Source organism: Neospora caninum, chromosome VI (genome assembly GCF_000208865.1).
Source record: "Neospora caninum Liverpool complete genome, chromosome VI".
NCBI classification, from domain to species: Eukaryota; Apicomplexa; class Conoidasida; order Eucoccidiorida; family Sarcocystidae; genus Neospora; species Neospora caninum.
The window spans coordinates 1,335,639-1,359,439 of NC_018392.1; the positions used below are offsets into that span (position 1 = coordinate 1,335,639).

Sequence of the window (23,801 nt, forward strand, 5' to 3'; positions counted from 1 at the left end):
TTTTACTAGAGAACCTAAACACGAGAAAGGCGAAAAAAACCGCAGTCACTTCATGCATGCAAGCACGCCGCCAAAGCGAAATCCCGCCACAGAAAACGCGTGCCGCGAACATGCGCGGGTCAGCAGGCCGTGTGTACACAAAGGTTCGATCCACAACCAGCCGGCGAACGGACACAAAAATCATAGCAAAAGCGGCCCCGAGCTTTCTGCTCAGGTCTGTGGCTGAAAACCGATGAGACCAAGAAAAAACGCAAAGAAACGGAGAGGCCGGGCGCCGCACCTGTTCGGTCTGTGGTACTTGTCTTTGTCTGAACGTCCCGAATTGTCGAGCGGGAAAAGGGGGGGGAGTCGGCGCCTCGCTGTTGCACGCTCCGCGCTCAGCCGAGGAGTCATGTGCCTAGGAAAATGGAAGCGTGTGTACCCTTTTTCTGGGGGAGGACGCGTCACAGAACCCCGTTAAAATGAAAAACCCGATGCCTCCGTTGTCTTTGTGGAGAAAATCCAGAGGCGACACACGCGCACACACGGCGCCGGCGAGGGAGGACAGCCTTTTTGGGCTGGTGGCCCAGAGATATTTTTGCCGCAAAAACCCAGTCGAAACGGAGAGAACCGCGTGAGCATTTCTCCTGGAAAACAGATACGGCACGCGATTCGTTGAAAGGAAAGAAAGCGCCTGGCCTCCTTGGGCGCTGTGGACGGGAATCTCGAAAGTGGCCACGGCGGGAGAACCGCGGTGACGGGGACATACCACGGCGAGGCACACAAAGGCGCGGGAGGCGCAACCCTTGTACGCGTTATCTCCGTTGCACACGTTCGAGAGGCGCGAACGGTTCACTGTTTCCACGGCCGGCTTAAAGCTGGAAAGGCGGATCTCCAGTGGATTTCTCAGCAAAAACGATCAAAAGCACCGGCCGCCCGGGCTCTTCTCTGCTCCAGGCTTCCGCACATCCAGGCCGAGGCAGATAGAGCAGGAAAGCTTTCCAGCGAGAGAGAGAGCGGCCGCCGTCGCGTGTGAACGGGCGCGTTGCTTCCGCCAGGCACTGGCGAGAAGAATAGCGCCTGAGCCTCGAGAAAGCGACTCGAAAGACGCTTCCGACTGCGCTTACGGAAAACAAAAAATCCGCGTTCTGAGGGATATGCACACCGACGGAGCGAGGACCAGAAAAGGCCCTTGGCCGTTTGCTTCTTCCCGGCGCTCGCCGCGCAGAGCGCCTCTCCTCTCCAGGCGCGCGCGTCCCCAGATAGGGGAATTTCTGGCAGCCTTTTTGCAGATAGCGATGGACAGCTAGTCGGCGGGAAAAGTTTGTGGGCCTTGCAGCTTATCTGAGAAACAGACGCGAGGAAAAACGGTGGAGAAAGGTCCGGAAAGTGCGGCACAGGCGAGTTGGCGTCCCTGGTCGACCCCCCGGAGCCGCGGCACACAAACAGAGCGCGGGAGGGGCAAGGCTGGAGAGGGCCGGAAACGAAAGGCCAGCTGGAGGTTTCGGGAGAAGGGAAGGAAGAGATTTTGTCGCGTGCTTACAGGAGTGACCAGAGCTGGAATATGGAAACGCTGGAAAAATAAAAACACACCGCAGATCGCGCGAAAAAGGGGAGCTTGGTGCCTTGTCTGGAGGGGACACCCCGTCTCGTGTGTGTGTGTGTGTGTGCCGTTCTCGGGCGGGGGTTCTCTGTTTTGAATAGAAAGGCCCCAAAAAGCGCGAAGAAACAAGGACGGGATCCCCGAATGCAGCAAAACTCGCGAGGCGACTTGCGAACATTCACACAGAAAATACGTTCAAACTTCCAACACATACATAGATTTGCCGCGGCAGGCCAGGGAGATACATACATGCAAGGACACAGAGGGACAGCACTGTTTCGAGGCCTCGCCTTCTCTGCCCATCCCGAGTCGCTTGCATAGCATCCGCGCATAGAGCGGAAACCCCCGAGGCAGCTGAAAACGCGGAAGGACAGATTCCTCTCCACAGCGAAGTGGTCACGTCCTGGAGATTTTTGCTCCCCTTTGCACTTTCCCTCTCGCGGGAAAAAACGGAATGTGTCCCTCGCTGCCGCGCGTTACTCGATTCAGAGAACCCCCGGTAAGACACCACGAAAACTTCGGACGAGGCGACAGCTCTGGCGTGCCCGTCCCCTAGCGCACGTGCACTCGCCCTGCGCTCGCCACGTTGTTCTCTTTCCGGCTCTTCTGTTTTCCCAACCTGGAAACGCCCAAGAGATCCAGGTGAAAAAAACGAACTGGCGGTCCTTCGGATCCACGGCGTGCGGAGGGAAAGCATGTACCTTGGGATCGAGAGATGACGCCAGGAGCGGGTCAGCGTCTGCCGGAATCTGAAAAGGCCGAGCCGGTGCGCTGCCGACGTTCGTCCGCGCAGAAGGGCGTGCACAGAAGGGAAAACGGCACGGTTTTGGATTTTTGCGGCTTCGCTTCCCGCGCCTAGAAGCAGGCTCCGAAGGGCTGTTCGCCACTGTCAGGAGCCGCCGCCGCTCGCGCGACCGAATTCTCGGCAAAGAGCTCGACAGAAAGACAGAAGGAACACTTGCGCGCGTGTGGCTTGGACCGACAAACGTGCAGCGGGGAGAGTCGCCACACACACGTTCTGGGTGTTGCGTGGGTTTCGCCAGAAAAAAACGAGAGTTGCGTCACAGGAACAGGCGAGAGGACGAAATATGTAGAGTCCCCCCGCCCGCCCCCCGGCGCTGTCCATGGAGAGAGACGCTCACGCAAATCCGGCCGCCTGCACTTGATCACAAGCGTTGGTGTGGCCTCTCTGGTAGTGGCAAAACGCGACGGCTGAGGCGAGGAAGAACGGAATGTGGGAGCAACGAAGCCGCCGCGCTTTCCTGGTCATCGGCTACGCAGTCTAGGAGCGTTTTCTGCTGGAAGGAAGGCGTGTAAACACCAGGAGGGGAAAGGAAGGGATGTCCCCGTATAGGCACAACCCGCGACCAGAAAATCGGGACGAGGGGGAGCTCAGGCACGGAGGCGTGCCGACACTTGCAGAGGCGGGGACACCGAGAGATTCAAAAATGGATGCCACTGGAGAGAAGCAAGCTGAAGAGAGGGCGAGGCCGATCTGACGGAACAAAACGGGTCCTGAAAGGAGGGAACCTTTTAAATAGAGATCCGCGAGAAGACACAGAGAAGAGAAGAAAGAAAGCCTGAGAACCGCGCAAAAGTGCCAAGATGGATCCGCTAGGAATGCGAGACCCGCGCAGAACGGGTCAAGAGGCTGCGCGGGAAATGCCGAGCAACGACGGGGAGGCAAGCTGTTGAAGAAAGGACGGGGAAAAGGGACAGTTTTGTGTGTATGTCGTTCGCCGTTTCAATTTTCTCTCCGTTCAACTGGAGCAACTGGAGGGCGCGTCGCGCGTTTTACGCGGCAGAACAAGACGGTTCTGTTCTGGAAACCGGAAACTTCCCCGACCTGAACACCTCAGATGACGCCGCCGCACAGAGAAGTTAGATGTGTGTCCTTCGTTATTTCGACGCCGTCAACTTGACAAGAGAGTGAAAACGAGGCGCAACAGATGCTGTTCCATGCTGTCCCCCCGGTGAGCATGGCGCCGTCCTCCTCCGTGATGCCGGTCGCCAGTGTAAGTGCTGAGAATCCATCGGGAAACCCCCAGCACGCAGGCGTTTCCTCGCTTGAAGGACTCTCAGACCTCACTGTGCCAGCTGTCTTTTTTTGTGAGTATATCCGACAGGTGATCTCTCGCGAACATGGTCAGGAAACCGCCAGCGGAACAGTCACCTCTTGTCAGGCTTTGTCGTCACACGGCATTGGGTCAGGGGGGTCGAAAATCAAAGACTCCTCTCGCGTTTTGGAAAATAACGTGGTGCACACGTCCCCTATGTACGCGGGCGATAGAACCGTACCACAATGATTTTTACACAGCTCAGCCTGTAATAATAAACTCAGTCAACTAATGTTCGGTGTGCGAGTCTGGACCAACCCCGACCCCGAATCGTTCTCCTATTTACGATGGAGTTACCTCTCAGCATGTAACTGTAAGCTTCCAACAGAAAATCCCTGCGGTGTTTTCCTGTACGCGGGTACGCCACCGAAGCTCGCTCTCGGCCGCACGTGCCTGCAACTGCGGAGCTCGTCAGTGCCGCATGCGCGCATTTTTGCTTTACCCCGTGAAGAGATTGAGCCTTTAGGTACCGTTTCCCTGTTCGCTGTACACCGCACCCCAGTCAGCGTTACCCTCTGTTCGATGTGTCAGCGTTCGCGCAAAGGATCTTCGTCGACGGGCGACGACAACAGGACTGGGTAGTGTATCAGCTTCGTTACAGTCCAGCGAACACACCGATGTGCAAGTCACGAGCACCAGTTGACCAAGGTAGTTCTGGGAAAATGGATTTCCACGCGCAAACCGCCTGACTCCGCCCACACACGGCGGCGACGGCTCACCCGAAGTTTCTCAAGGTAACTCAGATTCCGGTTGAGGCTTCCTCCCCAACTGGCTTTCTCGCGCGCCGCTTCTGAGTCGCGTGCGCGGCGCACAACGCCGTGGCTGCTTTTCCTTTTGAATGCCAGCGTGTTGCTTCGCTCGCGTGCAAGTTTCCCAAGTCAAGAATGGCAACTAAGTGGTCAGAGAGCGGTCGCGAGCCAAGAGAGACGCGTACTTGGAACTGGGAGAAAGCATTAAGCGCCGCGTAGCCACAGGCCGTAAAACTCGAGAGGATAGTGTAAGGCAGGGCACCCCCGTGTGCTCTGCTTCACTGGGGCAACTCGCCAGAGATTCAGCCTTGCAATACACCCAAATCTTTGGATCCGCAACCTTCTTCCAGGCTGCCGTACTGCCGTTGTGCTCACAGCCTAGCGTCTAAAAGACCGCGCGATGGACGGGTGCGCCGTGTAAAGTCTACTGCGAAGACTGCTTTGTGGTACACAGGAGATGCTGGCGCACAGCACGTGTCAGCCTATGCCGAGAATGCTCTTTTTTCATTTGCCCAAGCGTTCCCTGGTTGGTTCGTTGATTGAACCACAGAGCAGTGGACCGGTGAATCTGACATCGTCTTTTCGGGAAAAAATGGAGCGCCAGAGTCCTGCGAGTTGTCGCCGGCGCATACCCTCCTCTGCAAGCGCCGTCTTTTCTGCTTTCGACTGTTTCTTTGAAATGCAACCAAGCAGACAGTTGCTGCTTCGTCTTACACCTTTTCTCTTGGAACAGTGGCATGGTGAGATCTCCATTTCTCCGTGACAAGAATGTAGATGCGTGTGGTCTCAAGTGTACCTCGTCTTCCCAACTTCAAAAGCCAGGAGGGGAAGTCGTCCCTCGTTTTTCCGGACTTCCCCGATGTCGCGGCAAAACAAAACGCGACACAGCCCCGGTGGAAATTTCAGAAGGATGACACATGCCACATCGGACACGGGCGGGGGAAAAATCTCAATCGTCTACATTGTACACATTGCAATATATATATATATATATATATACATACATATTTATATATGTACATCTGCAAGTGTACGCGATGAATGTATACATGCATCTGTGGATACATTCAAATGGAGCTACGGATGTTGCGGGAAACAGCAAACGGCAGAGGCAGCCTGCAATATCCATGAGGCAAGTCCATATCTGCCTTCCCCGAACGAGACGCCCACAAAAACTGGAAGGCGCCGCACACGAAACAATGACACAAATTTCTCCCTTTTCGCATCGCCAGAGACAGCGGCAAGCTGCCTGGACAAACGACGCCACAGAAAAATGGGCCCCTGCATTTTCACATGCAGTCGGAACCACGCCAGCAGAACGGCCACGGCCGCCCGCTCGCTTTTTGTTCGGAATGAACTGACCATGAAAACAATATCGTGAACACAGACGAACGATGTGTCGTTGGGATACAACAGTAAAGAAGAAAATTGCCGTCTGCGGAAAAAACGCTACGTGTAAACCGCGCCGAATTGGCCGGGTCAAATAATACCATAAAAAACAAAGACCAACGCAGTGCAGCTTTTTGGGCTTGGAAACGACTGGAGACACCAAAAGTGTCCCAGGCTCCAGGAGGCATCAATGGCGATCCTCGGTGAAGAAGCGAAGCCACACACTCGAAATCACTCCTCACGTTTCCCTGTCTCTTGCTCGGAAATCGTTTCTCCGTCTCGACGTCCACTTTGTCTCTCTCCCTCAAACAGGCGAGACTTCCCTCTAAGCCTTCTCGCCTGTGTGCCGTCCTCCTGTCTCGCATTCCTCCCGTCTCTGTTTCCTTCTATCCTTCTCTAGCCCGTTCTTCACCTCTTCGTTTCCCACCTGTCTCGCGTTTCCTCGGCTCGGTCTCCCAGCCGTCCTTCTCTCACGGGCGGCCGACCAGATGCAGTTGCTGTTGCCGCAGTTTGGCGCCTGCATTCATCAGGACAAAAACCACTCGCCCCGCACTTCCACCGATCCCACACACACACACCGAGCCACACACGCATTCTTCTGCAGAAAGAATTTCTGTGCCCGTACACTGACCTATACACACACGCAGAGAAACATAAACACACGCATATATATATATATATATATATATATATATATAAGCACGGTTGGTGTTGGCCGGTAGGCATGCGTGTGTTTTCTGAACATTTGTAACTTCATTTGATTCTTCTCGATTCCGCCCTTGTTTCGCTCTCACCTGCTTGAGCCAGGCGCTCCTCAGACTGCTCGACGGGGTAGTAGTAGCCGTCGGAGGCCTGATACCAACCGTCGTAGGCGCCTTTTTCTGCAACCGGTTCCGCATCTGGAAGGGGCGAGTAAGCCGTCCCTGTCTGCGCCGCGGGCTGCGGACGCGAGAGGACAGTCGCCCCCGACCAAGCCCTAGCAGGCGGCGGTTGCCGAGCGACTCTGTCCAGTTCTTCCTTCGCTGGAGACAGCAGAAAAGGCAAAAGCACACCTCAGAAAAAGGCACCAAAAACGAGATGCACAACCCGCAAAGAGAGATGGACGAACACCAGGACCAGACTGCAGAGAAAAGGAGATAGGAGATAAGGAGATAGAAGAGGAGAGAGGAGAGATGAAGACAGGAGAGAAGACAGCGAAAGAAAAGACTCAAGGAGACACGGAAGAGAAAGGGACACAGGAACACGAACCAGCCACGAGTCAGGATGCAGTCGCTTTCCTCGGTACGAGAATACACGGGCATCACTGCACTGCAGACGAAACGCGATGCACGAACAAGGAAGAAAAAAAGACAAAAGAACAAAGATAAACCGCGTCGCCCCTCTTTGTCTCCCAATTCGCCTTCTGCGTGTGTCTCTGGCCTCCACCCGCATGCTCTCGGACTTTTTTTCTCTTCCCGTGCTTCAGCTTTACCTTCCTGTTTCTCCCCTTCCTCTTTCTCTCCCTTCTCTCCTGTCTCCCCTTTCTCGTTCTATCCTTCCTCTCCCGTCTCCCCTTTCTCTTTCTGTGCTTTCCCTCGTTTTCCCCCTTCGTTCTCTCCCTTCTCCTTCTCTCCTTTCGCCCCTTTCTGTTTCTCTCCTGTCTCCTTCTGAGTCTTACCTTGTTGCGTGGCTGTTTTGAGTTGCTGGACGGCACGTTCGCGTTCCTCTTCAATTTGCCGCTGCAGCCTTTCTTCTCTGCGTCGAACGACTTCCATCCGTTTGTGTTCCTCTTCGAGACGCTGGTAGGAGGCCTTGACTCCCGCGACCATCGCCTGGAGCCTCTGCTGTCTCTCGACCACTGTCGCTCTGTGCTTCTGCCACAGCGCATCCCAATCCTCTTCGTCTTCACTGGAGAGAAACGACGCTTCGGAAGACCCAGAGGAGTCTCCTCTGGAACTCCCGGAAGACGGGGACAGCTGTCTCTGCCTGGCGGCTGCTAGGCGAGCATTCGCCTCCTCGAGGCGCATGCGCAGGACGCCTGCTTTCGCCGCAGCCTCTGAGAAACCGGAAGACGAGGAAGAGGAAGATGGGGACGAGGGAGGCGACCGGTCCGGAAACGAAGACGACTCGGACGCGTCCTCGCTGCTCGACACCGACGAGGACGACGCAGCTCGCAGCTTCTCGGCAATCGTTTTTCTTCGTAGCCGCGACCGCGCCGCTGCCGCCAGCATCGCGACCCCTACCGACAAACCTGCTTTCGGCTTCGGTTCCGCCACTGCCGGCGCAGCTGGTACACGAGACCCGTTCTCCTCTGGCGTCAGCGCCGGCGTGAGGACAACCAAAGGCGCCTCAGCATCAGGAGAGGGCACCAGAGTAGCCGCTGCAGTTGTCTGTGCTTCAGCTTCTGTTTCGCTGTCCTTCTTCTCTTTCTTCTCCTTCTTCTCTTTCTTCTCCTTCTTCTCTTTCTTCTCCTTCTTCTCTTTCTTCTCCTTCTTCTCTTTCTTCTCCTCCTCTTTCTCGCCGTCCTCGAAACCAACGGGGACGGGGACAATGGGGATGACAGCAGCAGGAACAACCGGAGGCGGAACACCTGGGAGCACAGAAGAAGCTTCTTTTGCGTCTCCATCTGCCTCGCCGTCCTTCTTCTTTTTCTTTTCCTTCCCTTTCTTCTCTTTCTTCTCCTTCTTCGCTTTTTTCTCCTTCTTCTCCCCGTCCTCCGAACCACCCGGCTCGGGGACAACGGGATCGACAGCTGCAGGCACTGGAGGGACACCGGCGGGGACAGAAGCTTCTTCTGCTTCGCCCTCTGTTTCGCCGTCTTTCTCCTTTTTCTTCTTCTCTTTCTTTTTCTTCTCCTTCTTCTCTTTCTTCTCTTTCTTCTTCTTTTTCCCGTCCTTCTCGACGCCCGTCTCATCGCCTGTCTCCGGCGCGACAACTGTCCCGTTGATGTGGATATCGCTCGCCGGGATTCCTTCCGAAGTCGCCTTTTCGCCGTCACCGCCTTCATCGCCGTGGCCTTTCTCTTCCAAAATCCGCGTCAGGATGTTAGACCCTGGACCGTCCCACTGGAGACTCGCGCCGCCTCCTAAAGAGCACAGATACCGATGAGAAGAGCGATAGAGGGAGGGAGACAGAGAGACGGAAAGAGGGAAAGAAACAAAGGCAGAGCAATGGAGATAGCGACAGGGAGAGGCACAGAAAAAAAACACAAAGGAAGAGAAAGAGCGATAACTTCATAGAGATAGAGAGCGAGGAAGAGGGAGACAGAGAGGGGAAGAGGCAGAAGAACGCGAGGGAGAGTCACACACAGAGAGGCGGCGAAGCGTGGCCCCAGAGGACTACGCAAGGATGTGCGCGGAAGCGGAAAGACTGGGAGCAAGGACGCAGAGGTGTAACAGGAGAGGAGAGGACACCGACTCAGAATAGCGGCTCAGGATCCACGACGGGAAAAAGAGAAAAAGCGAAAAAAGGAAGAGAGGACCAGGAGACGCGCTCAGAGGCGGTCTTGCGACCTCTAGGGACAGCGAAGGACGCGGCACAAAGAGCAGCCGGCACCCGTGCGACATGAGGCAGAAACACACACACGAGGAAACGCGGAGACAACGCTTAAACGCTTCAAAAAGGGGAGTCGTAGCGGGGCCAGACGAGATACTGCCGCACTCCACACCCAACGCCACCTACCACCCCGCGACCCGAGAAGACTCGCGTGGAAGGTGTTTTCTCACCGGTGATTTCCTGGAAGCGGCCTTCCTCGTGTGCCATGTTGGGCAGAAGCTCGCGGAGCTTCTCCATCAGAGCTGCGGAGGGTACGGCGTTCTCGTCGCTGCCGCCTTCTGGCGGAGGCCCGATCGCAAAGACGATTCGCTTCTCTGCGAAACGCGCTTGAAAGGCTCGGACGCGGCCGGGCGGGAGACTGCCGGAGAAACGCAAAAACCACACGGAGACGTCCGGAGCTCGGGGCACCGAAGTCGCTCCCGAGGGAGAAAGCGACGCCAGAAAAAGGAGGCCCCGAGGGGAAACAAAAACGGGACAAAAAGAGGAAAAAAAGACGGGACAAAAAGAGGAAGGAAGAAGAGGCAGCGGAACGGGGGGGGGGTGCGAGACGCAGAGTACCACGCGAAAAGCGCTCGAAGGCGCGTCATGCACACAGCGGACCGATCTGGCATCCGTGAGTTGCTGTCTCGCATGCGTGCATTACCCCTACGCGGAACTCGCTGGTGTTTTCCATCTCCTCCGGTTCAGCTACCGACGGTGCAAAAGGCTTCTCTCCAAAACGACTGAACCAACGACCTATCGACTCTGGACGTCCCCATTCACCCATTCAATCATGCAGATAGATTCATAAGCAGGAAATGGACGCACATATATTTGCAGGCACATATGAATATATATATCTATATATGTATATTGGTGGGAGTGCATGCATACGTTAACGAGACAGACCCTCGGTTTCTCTCCTCGAGGGTCGTCTCGGACGGCAAAACCAGAGGCACGTCCCGCGGTGATCTGCCTCCGTCACACTTCTCGACAAGGCCGACAGAAGATCGTACCCGAGGTGTTCGTTGATGGCGCCTTCGACGTCCTTCATGAGATTCTTGAAGTCTGGGGCTTCAGACTCGCCGAAGAAATCTCTTTCAATCGCAATCGCCGCGACTTCCGTTCCCTCCACGTGTTCGTAGGACCGCTTCTTCACCTTCGGAACGCCTTCCTTCTTCACGACCTTCTTGTGCTTCTTTCCGTCCTTCCCTTCCTCTCCTCCCGCCACAGCTTCGCCTTCAGCGACAACTGCGACTGCGTCTTCAGGTTCTTCGTTTCCGATCTCGTCCCCCTCCTTGCCGTCTTCCGGCGCGCCTTTGTTTTTGCACACAGTGGCAACGCAACCGCCAGGAGACGCGATGACAGATGCCGCTCGTTCCTGGTCTCTCTTCCACAGCGACGCCTCCAGCGTTCACAGCCTCGAGCGCGGTTCCCGCTCACTCCGGCGCTCAGCAGTTTTGTGTGTTGCGGCAGGGACAAAAACGAAGCGGAGGCACACGCGAGAGGAGCGAGTCCATCGATGTGAAGAGGCGGAGAGTCGAGGGAAGCGCGTATCGAGGAATTCGCAAAGGAAACAGACAGAGAAGAAAAGCCCAGGGAAGAAACAGAGACACATTCAGTTTCGTGGGCGTCTCCAGCTTACCGGCTCCAGCTTGGCCAGCTTTGCGTCGGTGCTTTCTGGCTTTCCTCTGCGCGTCTTCTCGGGATTGCTGACACGAGACGCAGAAACGAGGACAGTCTGCATGCGTGCAGGCTCTCAAGGGGGTGCCAAGTGCCTTTCGTGGTGAGGATACTCTTCGCTCCTCACGGGGAACATCAGGGGTAACGCTCTCCCTTTTGTCGAGCACACCCCCGTAAACCCAAGCCGGCAGAGACCTGTCTGACGGTTTCTCGTTTTACATCTCTCGTCGCTTCTCCCTCGGAATTGGCCCACCGTGAGCGACCAATTCCTTCTCTCTGGCCCACTGTCTCTTTCTTCGCTTTATCTTCATCTCTCTACCTTCATTTCTCTCTCTTGTATCTCTCGTGTTCTCTCTCTCTTTCTCCGTATCTCTTGTTCTCGCTTTTCGCTTCCAAGGCAACTTGGAGGCCGCTGCGGCTCCTCGGTGATCGCCGTCACTCTTGGCAAGGCTGCGAGTCTTGCACTCTCCGGCAGCAGGCCGTTGAGGTCCCAGAATGTCCTAGAATTGCTCACCTTCTCCTTTTGCGCGAGAATGCGTCTTCGCTCTCTCTCCGTCACCTTCTGCGTTACACACACGTAGACGTAAGTCGAGACGAGTTCGCCTGGCAGGTTGTAGAGCATGACGGAGAGGCAGAAGAAGGCGCTGCGGTCCCGAGACTCCACAAAGTCGACGTTCGCGATGATTGAGTCGCTGATCGTCTTTGAATCGTAGGTGTTAAAGTGCAGCGGCGCGCCGCGAACTCTGCAGAAACAAAGCAAGCACCCGAGGAAAGAATCGACGCACGAGAGGAAGAGGAAAAAGAAGAAGACCAGACATGGAAGAAAATGAAGATTCGAAAGAGGAGCGAGGAGGGTGAAGAAGAGGAAGGCGAGGAAGAACGAGGAGATAGCGACGGCGAAGATGAAGCACTCGACGCAGGAGAGAAGGACGGACAGAGAGGGGAAGGCGCCAAGAGGGAAGCAGAGAGAAGAAAGCGAACGCGGGTTAGCCTCAAGTAGGGCAACGACAGGACGAACGCCAGGGGGAGCGTGACGGTTTTGACTCGGCACCGCAGACAGTGATGCCCAGACGGATGAGAGTGCACGCAGCGGAGAGGGCTCCTGAGAGCAAACAACGCGAGATCCGCGACAAATGCGCAAAGGAGAAGAAGGAAACACAAAACATGCCGTGTGCACGGTTCGCTCTTTCCCCTCACCTGTGACTGCACGGCACCTTGGAATAGAAAGCTTTCTTCCAGTCTTCCAGCTTCAGACGCGCGAGTTGGAAGTCCTCGTCGCGCGCAGTGGCTGCTTGGTGAAGAAGCTCGAGGCCCCTAAAAGAGAAAAAAAGAAAAAAACAACTCGCTCCATTAACGGACACCCAGGCACAGCCCCCGCTCCCCCAGCTGTAGAAGCGTTTCCACTGGCAAGACATTTCCGGGGTCCAGGTACACGCGCGGCGCACCTAGCCGCAGCAGATTCAGACTTCCGCCGGGCGGGCAATGCAAAATGCCTTGGTCAGCATCCGACTCAAACAGAGAGGGGGTTAGCAGACGAAATATACATATACCTGTCCTATATATATAAGTATTCACTCTGCATGCTTTGCTGTTGCGTCGTATGTGTAGATCATCTGCCACGAATGCGTACGCATCTGCACATCGAGCATAGATCCTCCATCACATGGCCACGTCTACGCGGCGCTCTGCGCCGCCGTATCGATCATCTCCTGTGTCTCCCTGTCCATCGCGCTCCCTCTTCTTTCTCTCATTGCAAAGAGTGTATCCTCTGTAGATTGGATGTGAAGAGCTCAGCTGCAGAGCGTCTCGGCGTATTGGGGAGTTTGCGCCTTCTTCTCGCGGGTCTCGCCTACGTTTGCAAGAAAGCGTCGAGGACGTCGTCGCGGTTCCATTTCGTCGGCAAGTTGCGCGTCGCTCGAAAAGCAGTCAAGTCGCTGACCACTTTGTCTTGGATTTCTTGCGCCGCTCGGTCAAAATGCCATTCGGCCACCTTCGCCCCGAAGCCGCGAACGATGAAACACGGCGGGATGTCGTGCAAACCCGGCGAAAACTGGTACCACTTCTCCTGGAACCCAGACACCAAACGTGAGCGCAGAAAGGCAAAACAACCCACTACATACCGCTGCGCGCACATCAGCATGCATCCCGTTACACACACATACACACATATACATACACATATGTAAATATACAAATATATATACATATATACATATATATACATATACATATATATATATATGTATGTATATATATATATATATATATATATATATATATTTCTAAGTTTACAGGTCTACCTTTCTGCACATGCCTACACGTTTCCGTGAACAAAAACGGATCTACATAGATGTGTGTGGATTTGCATGTCCACGGACCAGTCTGCGTAGGCAGCGAACGGGACTGGGCGCCCGTGAACTGTCTCCGCCCGAGGGCCCCTGGACAGGGGCGAGGCGTGTCTGGGGGTGTCGTGAGACGCCGGTCTCGGTCAGCCGTCCACGCAGGCGACTTCCCAGCAACCCGACAGTCTCCCGGCAGTGGAAAGATCGGTGAACTCCGTTTTTGGCTGCTCTGCTGGAAGCGCTCACGGCTTGTCGCTTACCACGTCCCACACGTCGAACCAAACCTTGGCAGGGTTCGCGTCCTGAATGTTTAGCCACACGTTTCTGTTGTTGAACATAATGTCCAGAGACCGATAAGGCAGCTTTGGCCCTCCGGTCGGAAACTCATTCTTCTCCAGATCTTCCCCGCTCCTGCACACGAAAAGGGACGGAACGGACAGACCCATGGACCCCGTGCACACCTGCCTTTATGCATCTATACACGATTTCAGATTCGCAGAGGTAGACACAGACAGAGATAGAGAGATGGAGAGACAGAGGGAGATAGATGGCGAGAGAGAGGTATTGGTAGATATGGATGAATACACACCCATATAGAAAGATAGATAGAAAGATAGAGAGATAGATAGAAAGATAGATAGATAGATAGATAGATAGATAGAAAGATAGATAGATAGATATAGATAGATAGATAGATAGATAGATAGATCGAAAGATAGATAGATAGATCGAAAGATAGAAAGATAGATAGAAAGATAGATAGATAGAAAGATAGATAGATAGATAGATAGAAAGATAGATAGATAGATAGAAAGATAGATAGATAGGAAGATAGATAGATCGATAGATAGATAGATAGAAAGATAGATAGATAGATAGAAAGATAGATAGATAGATAGAAAGATAGATAGATAGAAAGAAGGATAGAAAGATAGATAGACAGATAGATAGATAGCTGTAGACTGTTAGGTATGTGAACATACAGAGGGGACATCGCGATAGATGTGTGTACCCAGGACTGTATCGTATTATCTGCAAATATACAAATATGGACGAATCAAATTCGCCTCGACGAGGCCGAATCAAATGACGCATGTGCATACATCATTACTGTATCTACGCATGTAAACATGTAGTTCATCTATCTATATGTGCAGATCTCTCTCTCTCTCTCTATATATATATATATATATATGAATATATATATGTATGTACAAACGTCTGAAAGAGAATGTAGATAAAGAAGACATGCTAGGTGTCTGGATTGTCAGAGCAAGACAGGAAGACTGCATCTCCTGGTTGTTTCTTCGGGCCTGGAAAAGAGACCCTCGCCGCGTGGAGGGCAAAGCTCACCGCGAGATGTAGTCAGGCGTCTCGGATTCTGCTGCCACCCCCAGGATATTCAGGCGTCTCCTCTGAGAGAAAGAGGAAAGGAGACAGAGACAGGAGACTCAGGCGCCAGAAACACGCGCGTAGACCGCCCCGCTCTGCGAGCTCTCCAGAGGCTTCTCTGGGCACGGGAGAAGAAATCCAGCACCGCGACCAGGAGGATAAAAAAGGGCGAGACGAGACAGAAGGAAGGCGCGCCGCAGCATCACCACTTTCCTAAGACGATCCTTTCTTCGTGTGGATCTTGTTTCGTTTTCACAGAAAACCTTACTCTCTGGATATTCATCATCTTCAGGATGCCGAATTCGGGGTCCGCCGAGAACCTGAGAAAAACACGCGGGAAACGCCAAGTCACGAGAAGAAAACTGCGACAAAAATCTCTCTCTTTCGTTCTACTGGAAGAATGACAGCAGAGAGACTTGCCAAACACAGAGATACACGCTTCCGCCCGGGTCTCCCGTGACGGTTTTTTCGTCTCTTCTCCGATCTCGGCAGCATCAAACCCCGCCCCGTTGTCTTGTTCTCGTCCCCTCGCAGACGCTCCTGTTCCGTCTCCTCGGCCTTCTTTTTCTTCACTGTCTCAACTCTTTCGGAGCGCTTCCTTTTTGTACCTTTGCAGCGTGTGGGGATCCTGAAAGCGATGCTTCAGGGTGTACACGAGACCCGTTGTTGTCTCCCAGAACTTGACGACTCCACAGCCGCGGTCCTCGTCGTAGTGGAAGGTAGTCACCCACGAGTGCACGTGCTTGTCCCATAAAGTTCCTGGGCAGCAAAATGCAAAGGACGAAATCCAGTCACGCAAAAGAGAGTCGCGCTGCGGCGCACAGACGACTTTTTATTACCCAAACTGACACGCACTCACAAAACTCAATGTGTTGAGGGAAGCGGGAGCACCTACCCACAACCAACCACAGGCCCAGACCTATATATATATATATATACATATATATATATATATATATGTAGATGTGTATATGTGCACGTGTATGAATAGAAACATAAGTGTAGAAATCGACGGAACGCTGTATGCGCCAAAATACCTATGTATATCTAAATACCTAAGAGCACGTTTGTATGTGCGGAGGTACGTGTATGGCCGGACGCCGCGTTTGGTCCGCTTTTCCCCTTTTCCACCTTTCTCTCGTCACCCGAAAAAACGGAGGAAATACCCGGGGCCAGCGCCCGATGCATGGCCATGTCTTACATTCACACACATGCACGCAGATCTCCATATCTCCACATAAATATCACAACACGCATGCAGGTGCCTCCATATATATATATATATATATATATATATATATGTACACTTCTGTATATGGAGACCTGTGAATGAGCCTTGCTTTCGGGTTTCAGGTGTTTCTGCCTCTGTCTCACCGACGCAAACAAAGGCGAATGCGGGGAGACCGAGAAGAAGACTGGTCATGAGAATCGAGTGGTCCATCGCGTTTCCGGATTTTATCTGGACGGTAAACTCGGGAGTGAAGACGACGTTTTCGCGCTTGATGGAGAAGGGGACACATCGGCAGTAATGGAAAACCGAGCTCTCGGAATCCACGCCGAACGGAGGTATAATGCCTGAAGAAAGAAGCAAACATCCCGACTCTCTCCACGATGAACGCGACACGCAGACCACCGGTCAGACGCCAGCGGTCAGGGCCCTGTGAATCCGTGAGAAAGACGGTAAGAAGCCGAGATTTCTCTCTTTCTCTCTCTCCTTCTCTTTGTCTCTCTTTTTTCTCCCCGTCTATCTCCATCTGTCCCACTGTCTAATTCTATGTCTCCCTCTGTGTATCTCTATCTCTCCCTCTGACGGGGATGCGAGTAAGACCGAAAAGAGACTCACGGGTGACCATGGTAGGTGCGTAGTGTGTCTCCTTTCGCTGGTCCAGAAACTCGAAGTCGAAGAAACGCGGTGGACCCACGCCGTTGTCTGGGTCCACCAAGCGTTTCGCCTCTATCACCTCCATGTACATGCGCTGCGAACAACAGCCGTGGCAAAAACATGTCTGCATCCGCGCGTCCACGTCTTCATAAAATTCCCCCGCCTCGCCCTGTGTGTCCACAAAGAGAGCGGCAGCGACACGGAGCGGACGCGCGGGGTATAGCAAAGCGACGCATTTCCTTCTAGTCCAATCGCAGGCGTGGGATGTGCATGGACCCCATGAATGTGCGCGCACAACGTAGCCTAGCCAAGGCGATGTATACGAAGAACTGATTCTCGTTCCCGACCCAACGTCCTGGAGTGATGCCGAAACATTGCATATGTGTGCGTATCGTATGTTTTTGCTTGGAGATTCACATGTCGATGCACGTAGGTGTTTCCCGTGAAAAGCACAGGAGCGGCTACAGCTTGCGAGCCGAGTCCAAGGAGAGCGCCGACCGTCCTAACGGAGGAAGACGAACCTTAAGATTGTCGTAGGTCTTGCGCAGCGTCACCGGGAGGTTGCTGGTTGTCGTCAAGCGCTCGGGCTCGGGCAGCCTGCACAGGAAGAGACGAAACTGGAAACGGAAAGTCGCGAAAGAAGGACGGCTCCAGAAGCCGAAGGACCGGGGAAGAGCGGAGCCCGCCTTCCAGCGAAAACAAAGGAGACGCGAGAGTGAACTCGGACGAGAAACGCGCAACGAAGAAGAGCGTGAAATCGGACGAGATACAAAAAGAAACCCGCGCAATGAGGTGTACTTGGCCGTACGGCGGGGCTAACCTTCCTCTCGGCAAATCCACGCGTACACTTGCGTGCACCTAGGCAAGCAATGGCATTTTGAGCGAGAAGGTTCATCTCCGTCGCGGATTTGAACGTTCTCGTACGAGAGTTTCGCAGAGGGGACTTAGAATGCAGCGATGCAAACGAGCTGTGTGCCGGTGCGCACGCGTGCAGCTGTGGCCTCGCGACCACGGTGCACGCATTTGTGTTTTGAGGGAAAGAGCAACACAGAGAGAGAGAGAGTTAGAGGGATGCAGAGAGAGAGAGTTAGAGGGATACAGAGAGAGAGTTAGAGAGACCGCGATAGCGGGATGCACAGAAGGATACGCTGGAGACCCCTAGCTCTCGCCACAACTGTCGAGGCTTGGAGACATCAAGAGATGTATGTGAACGTCGAGACAGGAGAAAGCGGCAGGGAACGCGGTGGACGGGCTGTTCAAGGGTCAGCTTCTCACTTGTCAATGCCGGAAACTTCTAGGATATCGGGGCACGTCCAGGCCTCGAACTGGATCGTGGACGGTCGATCTGCTTTGTGGATGAAGGCGAGTCGCCTGGAGCTGGAGAACACGCGGGCCTCGTAGGTCTGTCGCGTGTTGGCCTCTCTGCACAAACCCATTTGCACATGCGCGCCACGCATACCTCGAGCAGGCCTCCTCTCTGCCCCAAAACGGTCGATCGAAACCGCAATCCTGCCACTCGCCCACACGCGGACATCCCTATTGATACCTATACCTATAGATACTTTTATATCTATATCTATATATATAGGTGCTTCTATACCCCCATACATATACCTCCATATATATATATATATATATATGCTTGCATCTCAGTAGGCATGTGCGCCTATCCGTAGCTACGCGAGCTGCATTGATATATGTGTTTCGTGGAGTGTTCTGCCTACAGGTCGATGCGTTGCGTGACCGTGAGGTTGCGCTTGCTGTGTTTCTCGTTGAAGAAGATTTCGTAGAGGGAGAAGCAGCATCCACCCAGATGGTCAACGTAGCCTGGGCCAGTTCCCCAGACGTCCAACCAGACCTTTCCCTTTCGAGTCACGTCCGACTCGGTGATGTCGCGGAAAGCCGGCAGGCGCAGCGGAATGGTGATTTCATCGTCCCAGACCGGATTCAGAGTGTTGCGAACCGTCCGCGTTCGGCGCGACGTGCCGTCGAAGGAAGCCTCCACGTACGAATCCACCACGGGGCGGTTGTCCGGAGTCACGATCTGGTCCACGTCTTTTATTCGAAGCATCAAATACACGCGGCCGCTGTCGGCCTACAAACCGCGCAGCGACACAACCGGAGAAAACGCCCTAAAACACAGAGAAAGAGAGAGAGCGAAAGAGAAAGAAAGAGACCGACGGGCACGAGTAAGCGAGAGAGAGAGAACAACAGACAGAGAGGGAAAGAAAGGAACAGCGAGGGAGAGAATAGAAAGAGACAGGCAGAGAAACACAGGGGGAAAAGAATCGAAGTAGAGAGACGGGGGGAGAATAGAAAGAGACAGGGAGAGAAGCACAGAGAGGGAGAGAATAGACAGAGAAAGGGAGAGAAGCCCATAGAGGGAGAGAATAGAAAGAGACAGGCAGAGAAACACAGGGGGAAAAGAATCGAAATAGAGAGACAGGGGGAGAATAGAAAGAGACACGGAGAGAAGCACAGAGAGGGAGAGAATAGAAAGGGAGAGAAGCCCATAGAGGGAGAGAATAGAAAGAGACAGGGAGAGCAGCACAGAGAGGGAGAGAATAGAAAGAGACAGAGAGAGACAGGCGAATCCCGAGAGAAAGGAGTGCTGCTGAGCTGACGCGATGGGAGTCACGTGGGCGCAGGGGGAGGTGAGAGGCGGATCTGAGAGAGATGTGTACATGGAGACAGAATTCTTCTTTCTTCCACGCAGCACGTTCGAACGCGGCCATGAGGACTGCAGAGGGTGAAGAAGCAGTGGGACAGAAATCCCCGCCGAGACGGAAGCACGGTAGGGAGCGACCGACGCACAATCCCCGAGAAAAAACCCGCGCGGTTGCCAGAGCTGCCACAAGTCCCGTCTCTCCTCTGCGTTGTCTCGCCCCTTGTTTTCCTCATGGTTCCTTTCCGCGTTTGCGTCCATTTGCATGCTTGTATCCGTATATACGTATCTGCATATGCGTTTACCTGTATGTATGCATGTATCTGTATATTTATGCGTGTTTCTGTATATTTATGCGTGTTTCTGTATATGTATGCGTGCTTCTGTATATGTATGCGTGTTTCTGTATATGCATGCGTGTTTCTGTATATGCATGCGTGTTTCTGTATATTTGTGCGTGTTTCTGTATATGTATGCGTGTTCTGTATATGCATGCGTGTTTCTGTATATGTATGCATGTGGATCCTTGGACTTTGGTTCGCGCATGTCGGAGGGCGGTGGGGATCTCGTTTTTGAGTGGGGTTTTTGGAGCGACTGAGCGCGTACCTCTGAGACTTCGCCGAGTTGGCGGTACCGCGGCAAGTGAGCCACGATGACTGTACCCTCGACGAAGCCGAAGCACCACTCCTTCAGCGCGTGTCCCCATCCCTCCATCTTCGCCTGCAGGCCTAGCCACATGGGCATCCCGAGCTCGGTGTGCAGGCACGGGTAGTCCACGACGCCGCGCAGAGGAATCTGGCCGTAGCCGATCTGCCGCATCACCTTCGGCGCAGTCGTGTCCTCAACCACGACCTGCCGAGAAGACAAGAAAAAACGAGGCAGGAGGCGCGAACGCATACGAAAGGAGGAGAAAGAAAGCGAAAGAGCAAAGACAAAAAGGGCAAAGAGAGGCAAAAAGGAGAGAGACGCGCGCGGTTTTCGCACCTCGATGTATGTTGAGTCGAGGTCTCGGAGAGTGCCCCGGAAGTAGATTTCGCCGAGGTTGTCCCATCTGGGGATCCCGAGAGCGGGGCGTTCACTGGAGACGAGGCCTAGGCCTTTGTTCATCGAGCTGGCATGCATGAGGGAGATTGTCATTTTCACTTGTGGGCCATCAGCTTTGTTCCCGTCTTTCTTGTCGTCGCCCTTTTTCCGGCGGGGCGGCGGCGGGCGCAGCGAGGCAGGCAACTCGTCGAGTTGATCCGACGCGAGAATCGTCGCCTGGTGCTGTAGAAAAATCTCTTCCATCGCTCGGCTCGAGTCTCTCCCCGAGTCGTCCAGGCGTGAACACGAGCGCTGTCCTCGGTTCTGCGCACTCTTCATCGGCCCATCCAGACCGAGGTGGGAAAGCCGCGCGGAGGTGCGCTCCGCAGAAAGCGCCAGCATCTCGCGGGATCCGTGGCCATCGTCCGAACGCCGCGCTCCAAACCGAGACGAATGCGCGTGCAAACTCCGCCGCGAAGCGTCGTGTAGCAACTCTCTAGCCAGGGAAGGTTGGCGGCGGGAATGAAAAAGTGGAAACGATACAGGAAAAGCAGATCGCGAAACACAGTGAGAGAACGAAAAAGAGATAACGAGAGAAAGAAAGAGAGCGGCAAGGCGAGCAGGAGAGAAAGCGAGACGCGAGAACGACCGATGGGGCGAGCACGAGAGGCAGAAAGACAGAAGAGAGAAAAGAAGAGAATGAATGCACTGAGGTTTGGAGAGGCTTTCCCTCGTATCTAGGGCTGCGCCCGGGTATTGGAGAGTGTCTATACCTTTGCACAGAAACGTAGAAATGCACAGATATCTCAAAATACATAGAGACGCCCATATAGATAGATCGATCGATAGATAGATAGATAGATAAATAGATAGATAGACGGATGGATGGATGTGTATATGGATACGGCAGTGTGTGTGTGTGTGTGTGTGTCGATCAATATTTATTCTTACTTTTGACTGTCTCTTTTCTGCATTTCACGTTTGACTTGTCTCTGTTGAATCGCGTATTTGGCTTGGTCGGCGAGCCGCTTGTGGCCGATCGTTTGCTCGCGCGTGTAGCCATCCCTGCTTTTTTCCCGCGAGGCGATTCTTTCTTGCAGGGTCACACAAGGCATAATTTGAACCAGTCGCCACTTTACGAAAGACAACTCAAAGTCGTACAACTCCTGAAAATACAAGTGGAAGCTAATTCGACAGCGACGCGAGCGGCGCCCTGCAATAAAGACGCAAACCGCACACAAACCACAACCACCACAGGTGCATGCATGCACAAATTTAAACAGATATATATATATATATATATATATATATGTTTCGGTGCCTCTACATATCTGCAAACACGTCTGTACACATATCTCCACATATCTACATATATATATATATATATATATATATGGATAGATACAGACAGTTAGAGGTACAGAGCTAGCTATGGAACGTCAGATACGGGCAGGAAACGATGCGGATAAGCCAGTAGACGGCCTCGGCCAGGCGCCTCTTCAGCGCTCTCACTCTTGCCATCCGTGGAGGACGGTCGGGCGTGCGCTTTTTTGAACTGGAAACCAAAAAAAGTACCTTTGATAAATTTGTAGAGGTCGCGTTCGACGTGCGTTTCGCCGGTTGCCAGGTTGAGGAGCGCCTCCTCGAAGACTGCCTCGAGGTGGTTCAGTGTCCAATTCCGATACTCCCAGACCTGAAGGGTGCACGATCGGAGACACCAAAGGACGAGACGGAGAGACGAGCTCACGGCTCTCGAAAGAAGGCAAAAAGACAAAGCTTCACAAATGCGCCCGCATATCTCCCCGTTCCAGGCCTTGCTGGGCTGCGCGGCGCTTCAACAGTCCACGAGAAACCGTCTAGGCGGTCGCCTCCAGGAAAGCGACGGAGGTACATGCAGCCTTGCTTGTTTTCTTTTCTCTCGCCAGTTCTCACCTTGATTTTCAGCTTTTCTCTCTCGAGGTCGAGGTAGGATCCACGGTACTCGAACGCCTTTCGAAAGTGCATGTCGACTGGCCCTGCGTTGCTGACGTCTGGGATGACCGGTGTTCGCAGATAATTCTTGTCTTGCCCCGTCGCGTAAATCAGAACCGACGTTCCTTTCTGCAAAAAGGTCAACGCATGCACAACGAATGCAACCGCAGCCGGGTGTCCTCGCCTCCAACCCCGCCCTTCTCTTTTGCAGGTGCGCACACACACTCCGGCAAGCAACCCCATGCAACCACGGCGATGTTCATGTACATCAAGAGATATAGAAGTATGCCTCTACGCATATATATATATATATATATATATATATATATATGTATATATATGTATGTGGATATGTGAGTTGATGGGAATCCATCTCGGTAGATTTGTAGAGATCTATGTAGACAGATATGTGAACATCCTTCAAGACGCATGCAGATGTGTAGGCATATATTTGGGCGTGAAACTTCGGGCCCAGCACGCGCATTCGCTCTGTGTCTCTCTGCAGGCTGTGTAGGGTTCGTTCCTGCACGTTTTTTCATCGGAGCAGGACTGGACTCTGTGCGGCTGCGGAGGCTCACGTGAACTTTACATTCTTCGCGCGTGCCTCCGAATTCGAACTCCATGAACGCGGAGAACTTGTCGTCCATGTAGTTTTGAATCTGGAGATTCCACAAAACGACTTTCCACCTGCGGGGATACGACCAGTGCTTCCGCTCGTCCTCGGCCTCACCGCGCTCTTCTGGCGGTTGGTCAATAAGTTCCAGGAACTCCTCGTATGTGTACTCTTGGGCACCTGGAGGAGACCATCGACAGGAAAAAGAAGAAAGTGAGACGCGACTCCGCATTCCCCTTCTCCCCACAGCGAGAAAGATATGCACATTCCCACATATGCATCTTGGTACGCACGCATGCAAACAGACACAAATACAATCATATATCTGTATATGCATGTACAGATGTAAGTGTATGTATACGCATACAGACGTATGGCTGCATTCATCATGCATCTACACAGATGCGCATACCCTGACTACACAGATACCTATACATATATATACATATATATTTATATATATGCGTATGTTTGGAGGCGAGGTTGACGGGATTTCGTGTGTGCATCTTGGTTGCCTGTTTACCGAGAGACTCGTCGAACAGCATCTTTTCAACTTCGGCTTGGTCGAGCGGTTCCGCTCCACTTCCCCCCTCGACAGGGACAGCGACGTCTTCTTCGGCCGCGCCGCCTTGCTCCGTCGGCTTCTCCTCGGCGGGCTGCGCAGGCTTCGCTTCCACCTTGGCCTCGGCGGCCTCTACCATTTCCTTCAATTTCATCATCTTGCCGACTCAGAAGAAGACCAAGAAAAAGAGAAGAAGGAAAAGACGAAGGACACGGAGGGAGAGAACAAGGAGAGAACAAGGCGGAGAGAACAAGACGACGAAACGGAGAAGGACGAGGAGAGGAAGACGAGAACAAGAAGGACAGGAAGGTTAAGGTT

At 53.4% G+C, this 23,801-nt stretch overlaps 1 protein-coding gene across 1 annotated transcript; it reads right to left on the minus strand.

Moving 5' to 3' along the window:
• Positions 1-6,307: 6,307 nt before the first annotated feature.
• NCLIV_017060 (putative C2 domain-containing protein) lies at positions 6,308-23,640 on the minus strand (the record flags this gene model as incomplete). The annotated part of the gene is made up of 25 exons (XM_003881898.1): positions 6,308-6,354; positions 6,632-6,859; positions 7,495-8,901; positions 9,542-9,729; positions 10,367-10,667; positions 10,996-11,062; positions 11,548-11,776; positions 12,231-12,347; positions 12,887-13,098; positions 13,636-13,786; positions 14,729-14,790; positions 15,036-15,087; positions 15,376-15,526; positions 16,142-16,342; positions 16,611-16,743; positions 17,171-17,246; positions 17,925-18,071; positions 18,374-18,744; positions 19,921-20,166; positions 20,299-20,833; positions 21,289-21,550; positions 21,913-22,030; positions 22,270-22,437; positions 22,887-23,101; positions 23,445-23,640. 25 exons carry the CDS (start codon positions 23,638-23,640, stop codon positions 6,308-6,310), a joined length of 5,880 nt encoding a protein of 1,959 aa, XP_003881947.1.
• Between the last annotated feature and the right edge of the window lie 161 nt (positions 23,641-23,801).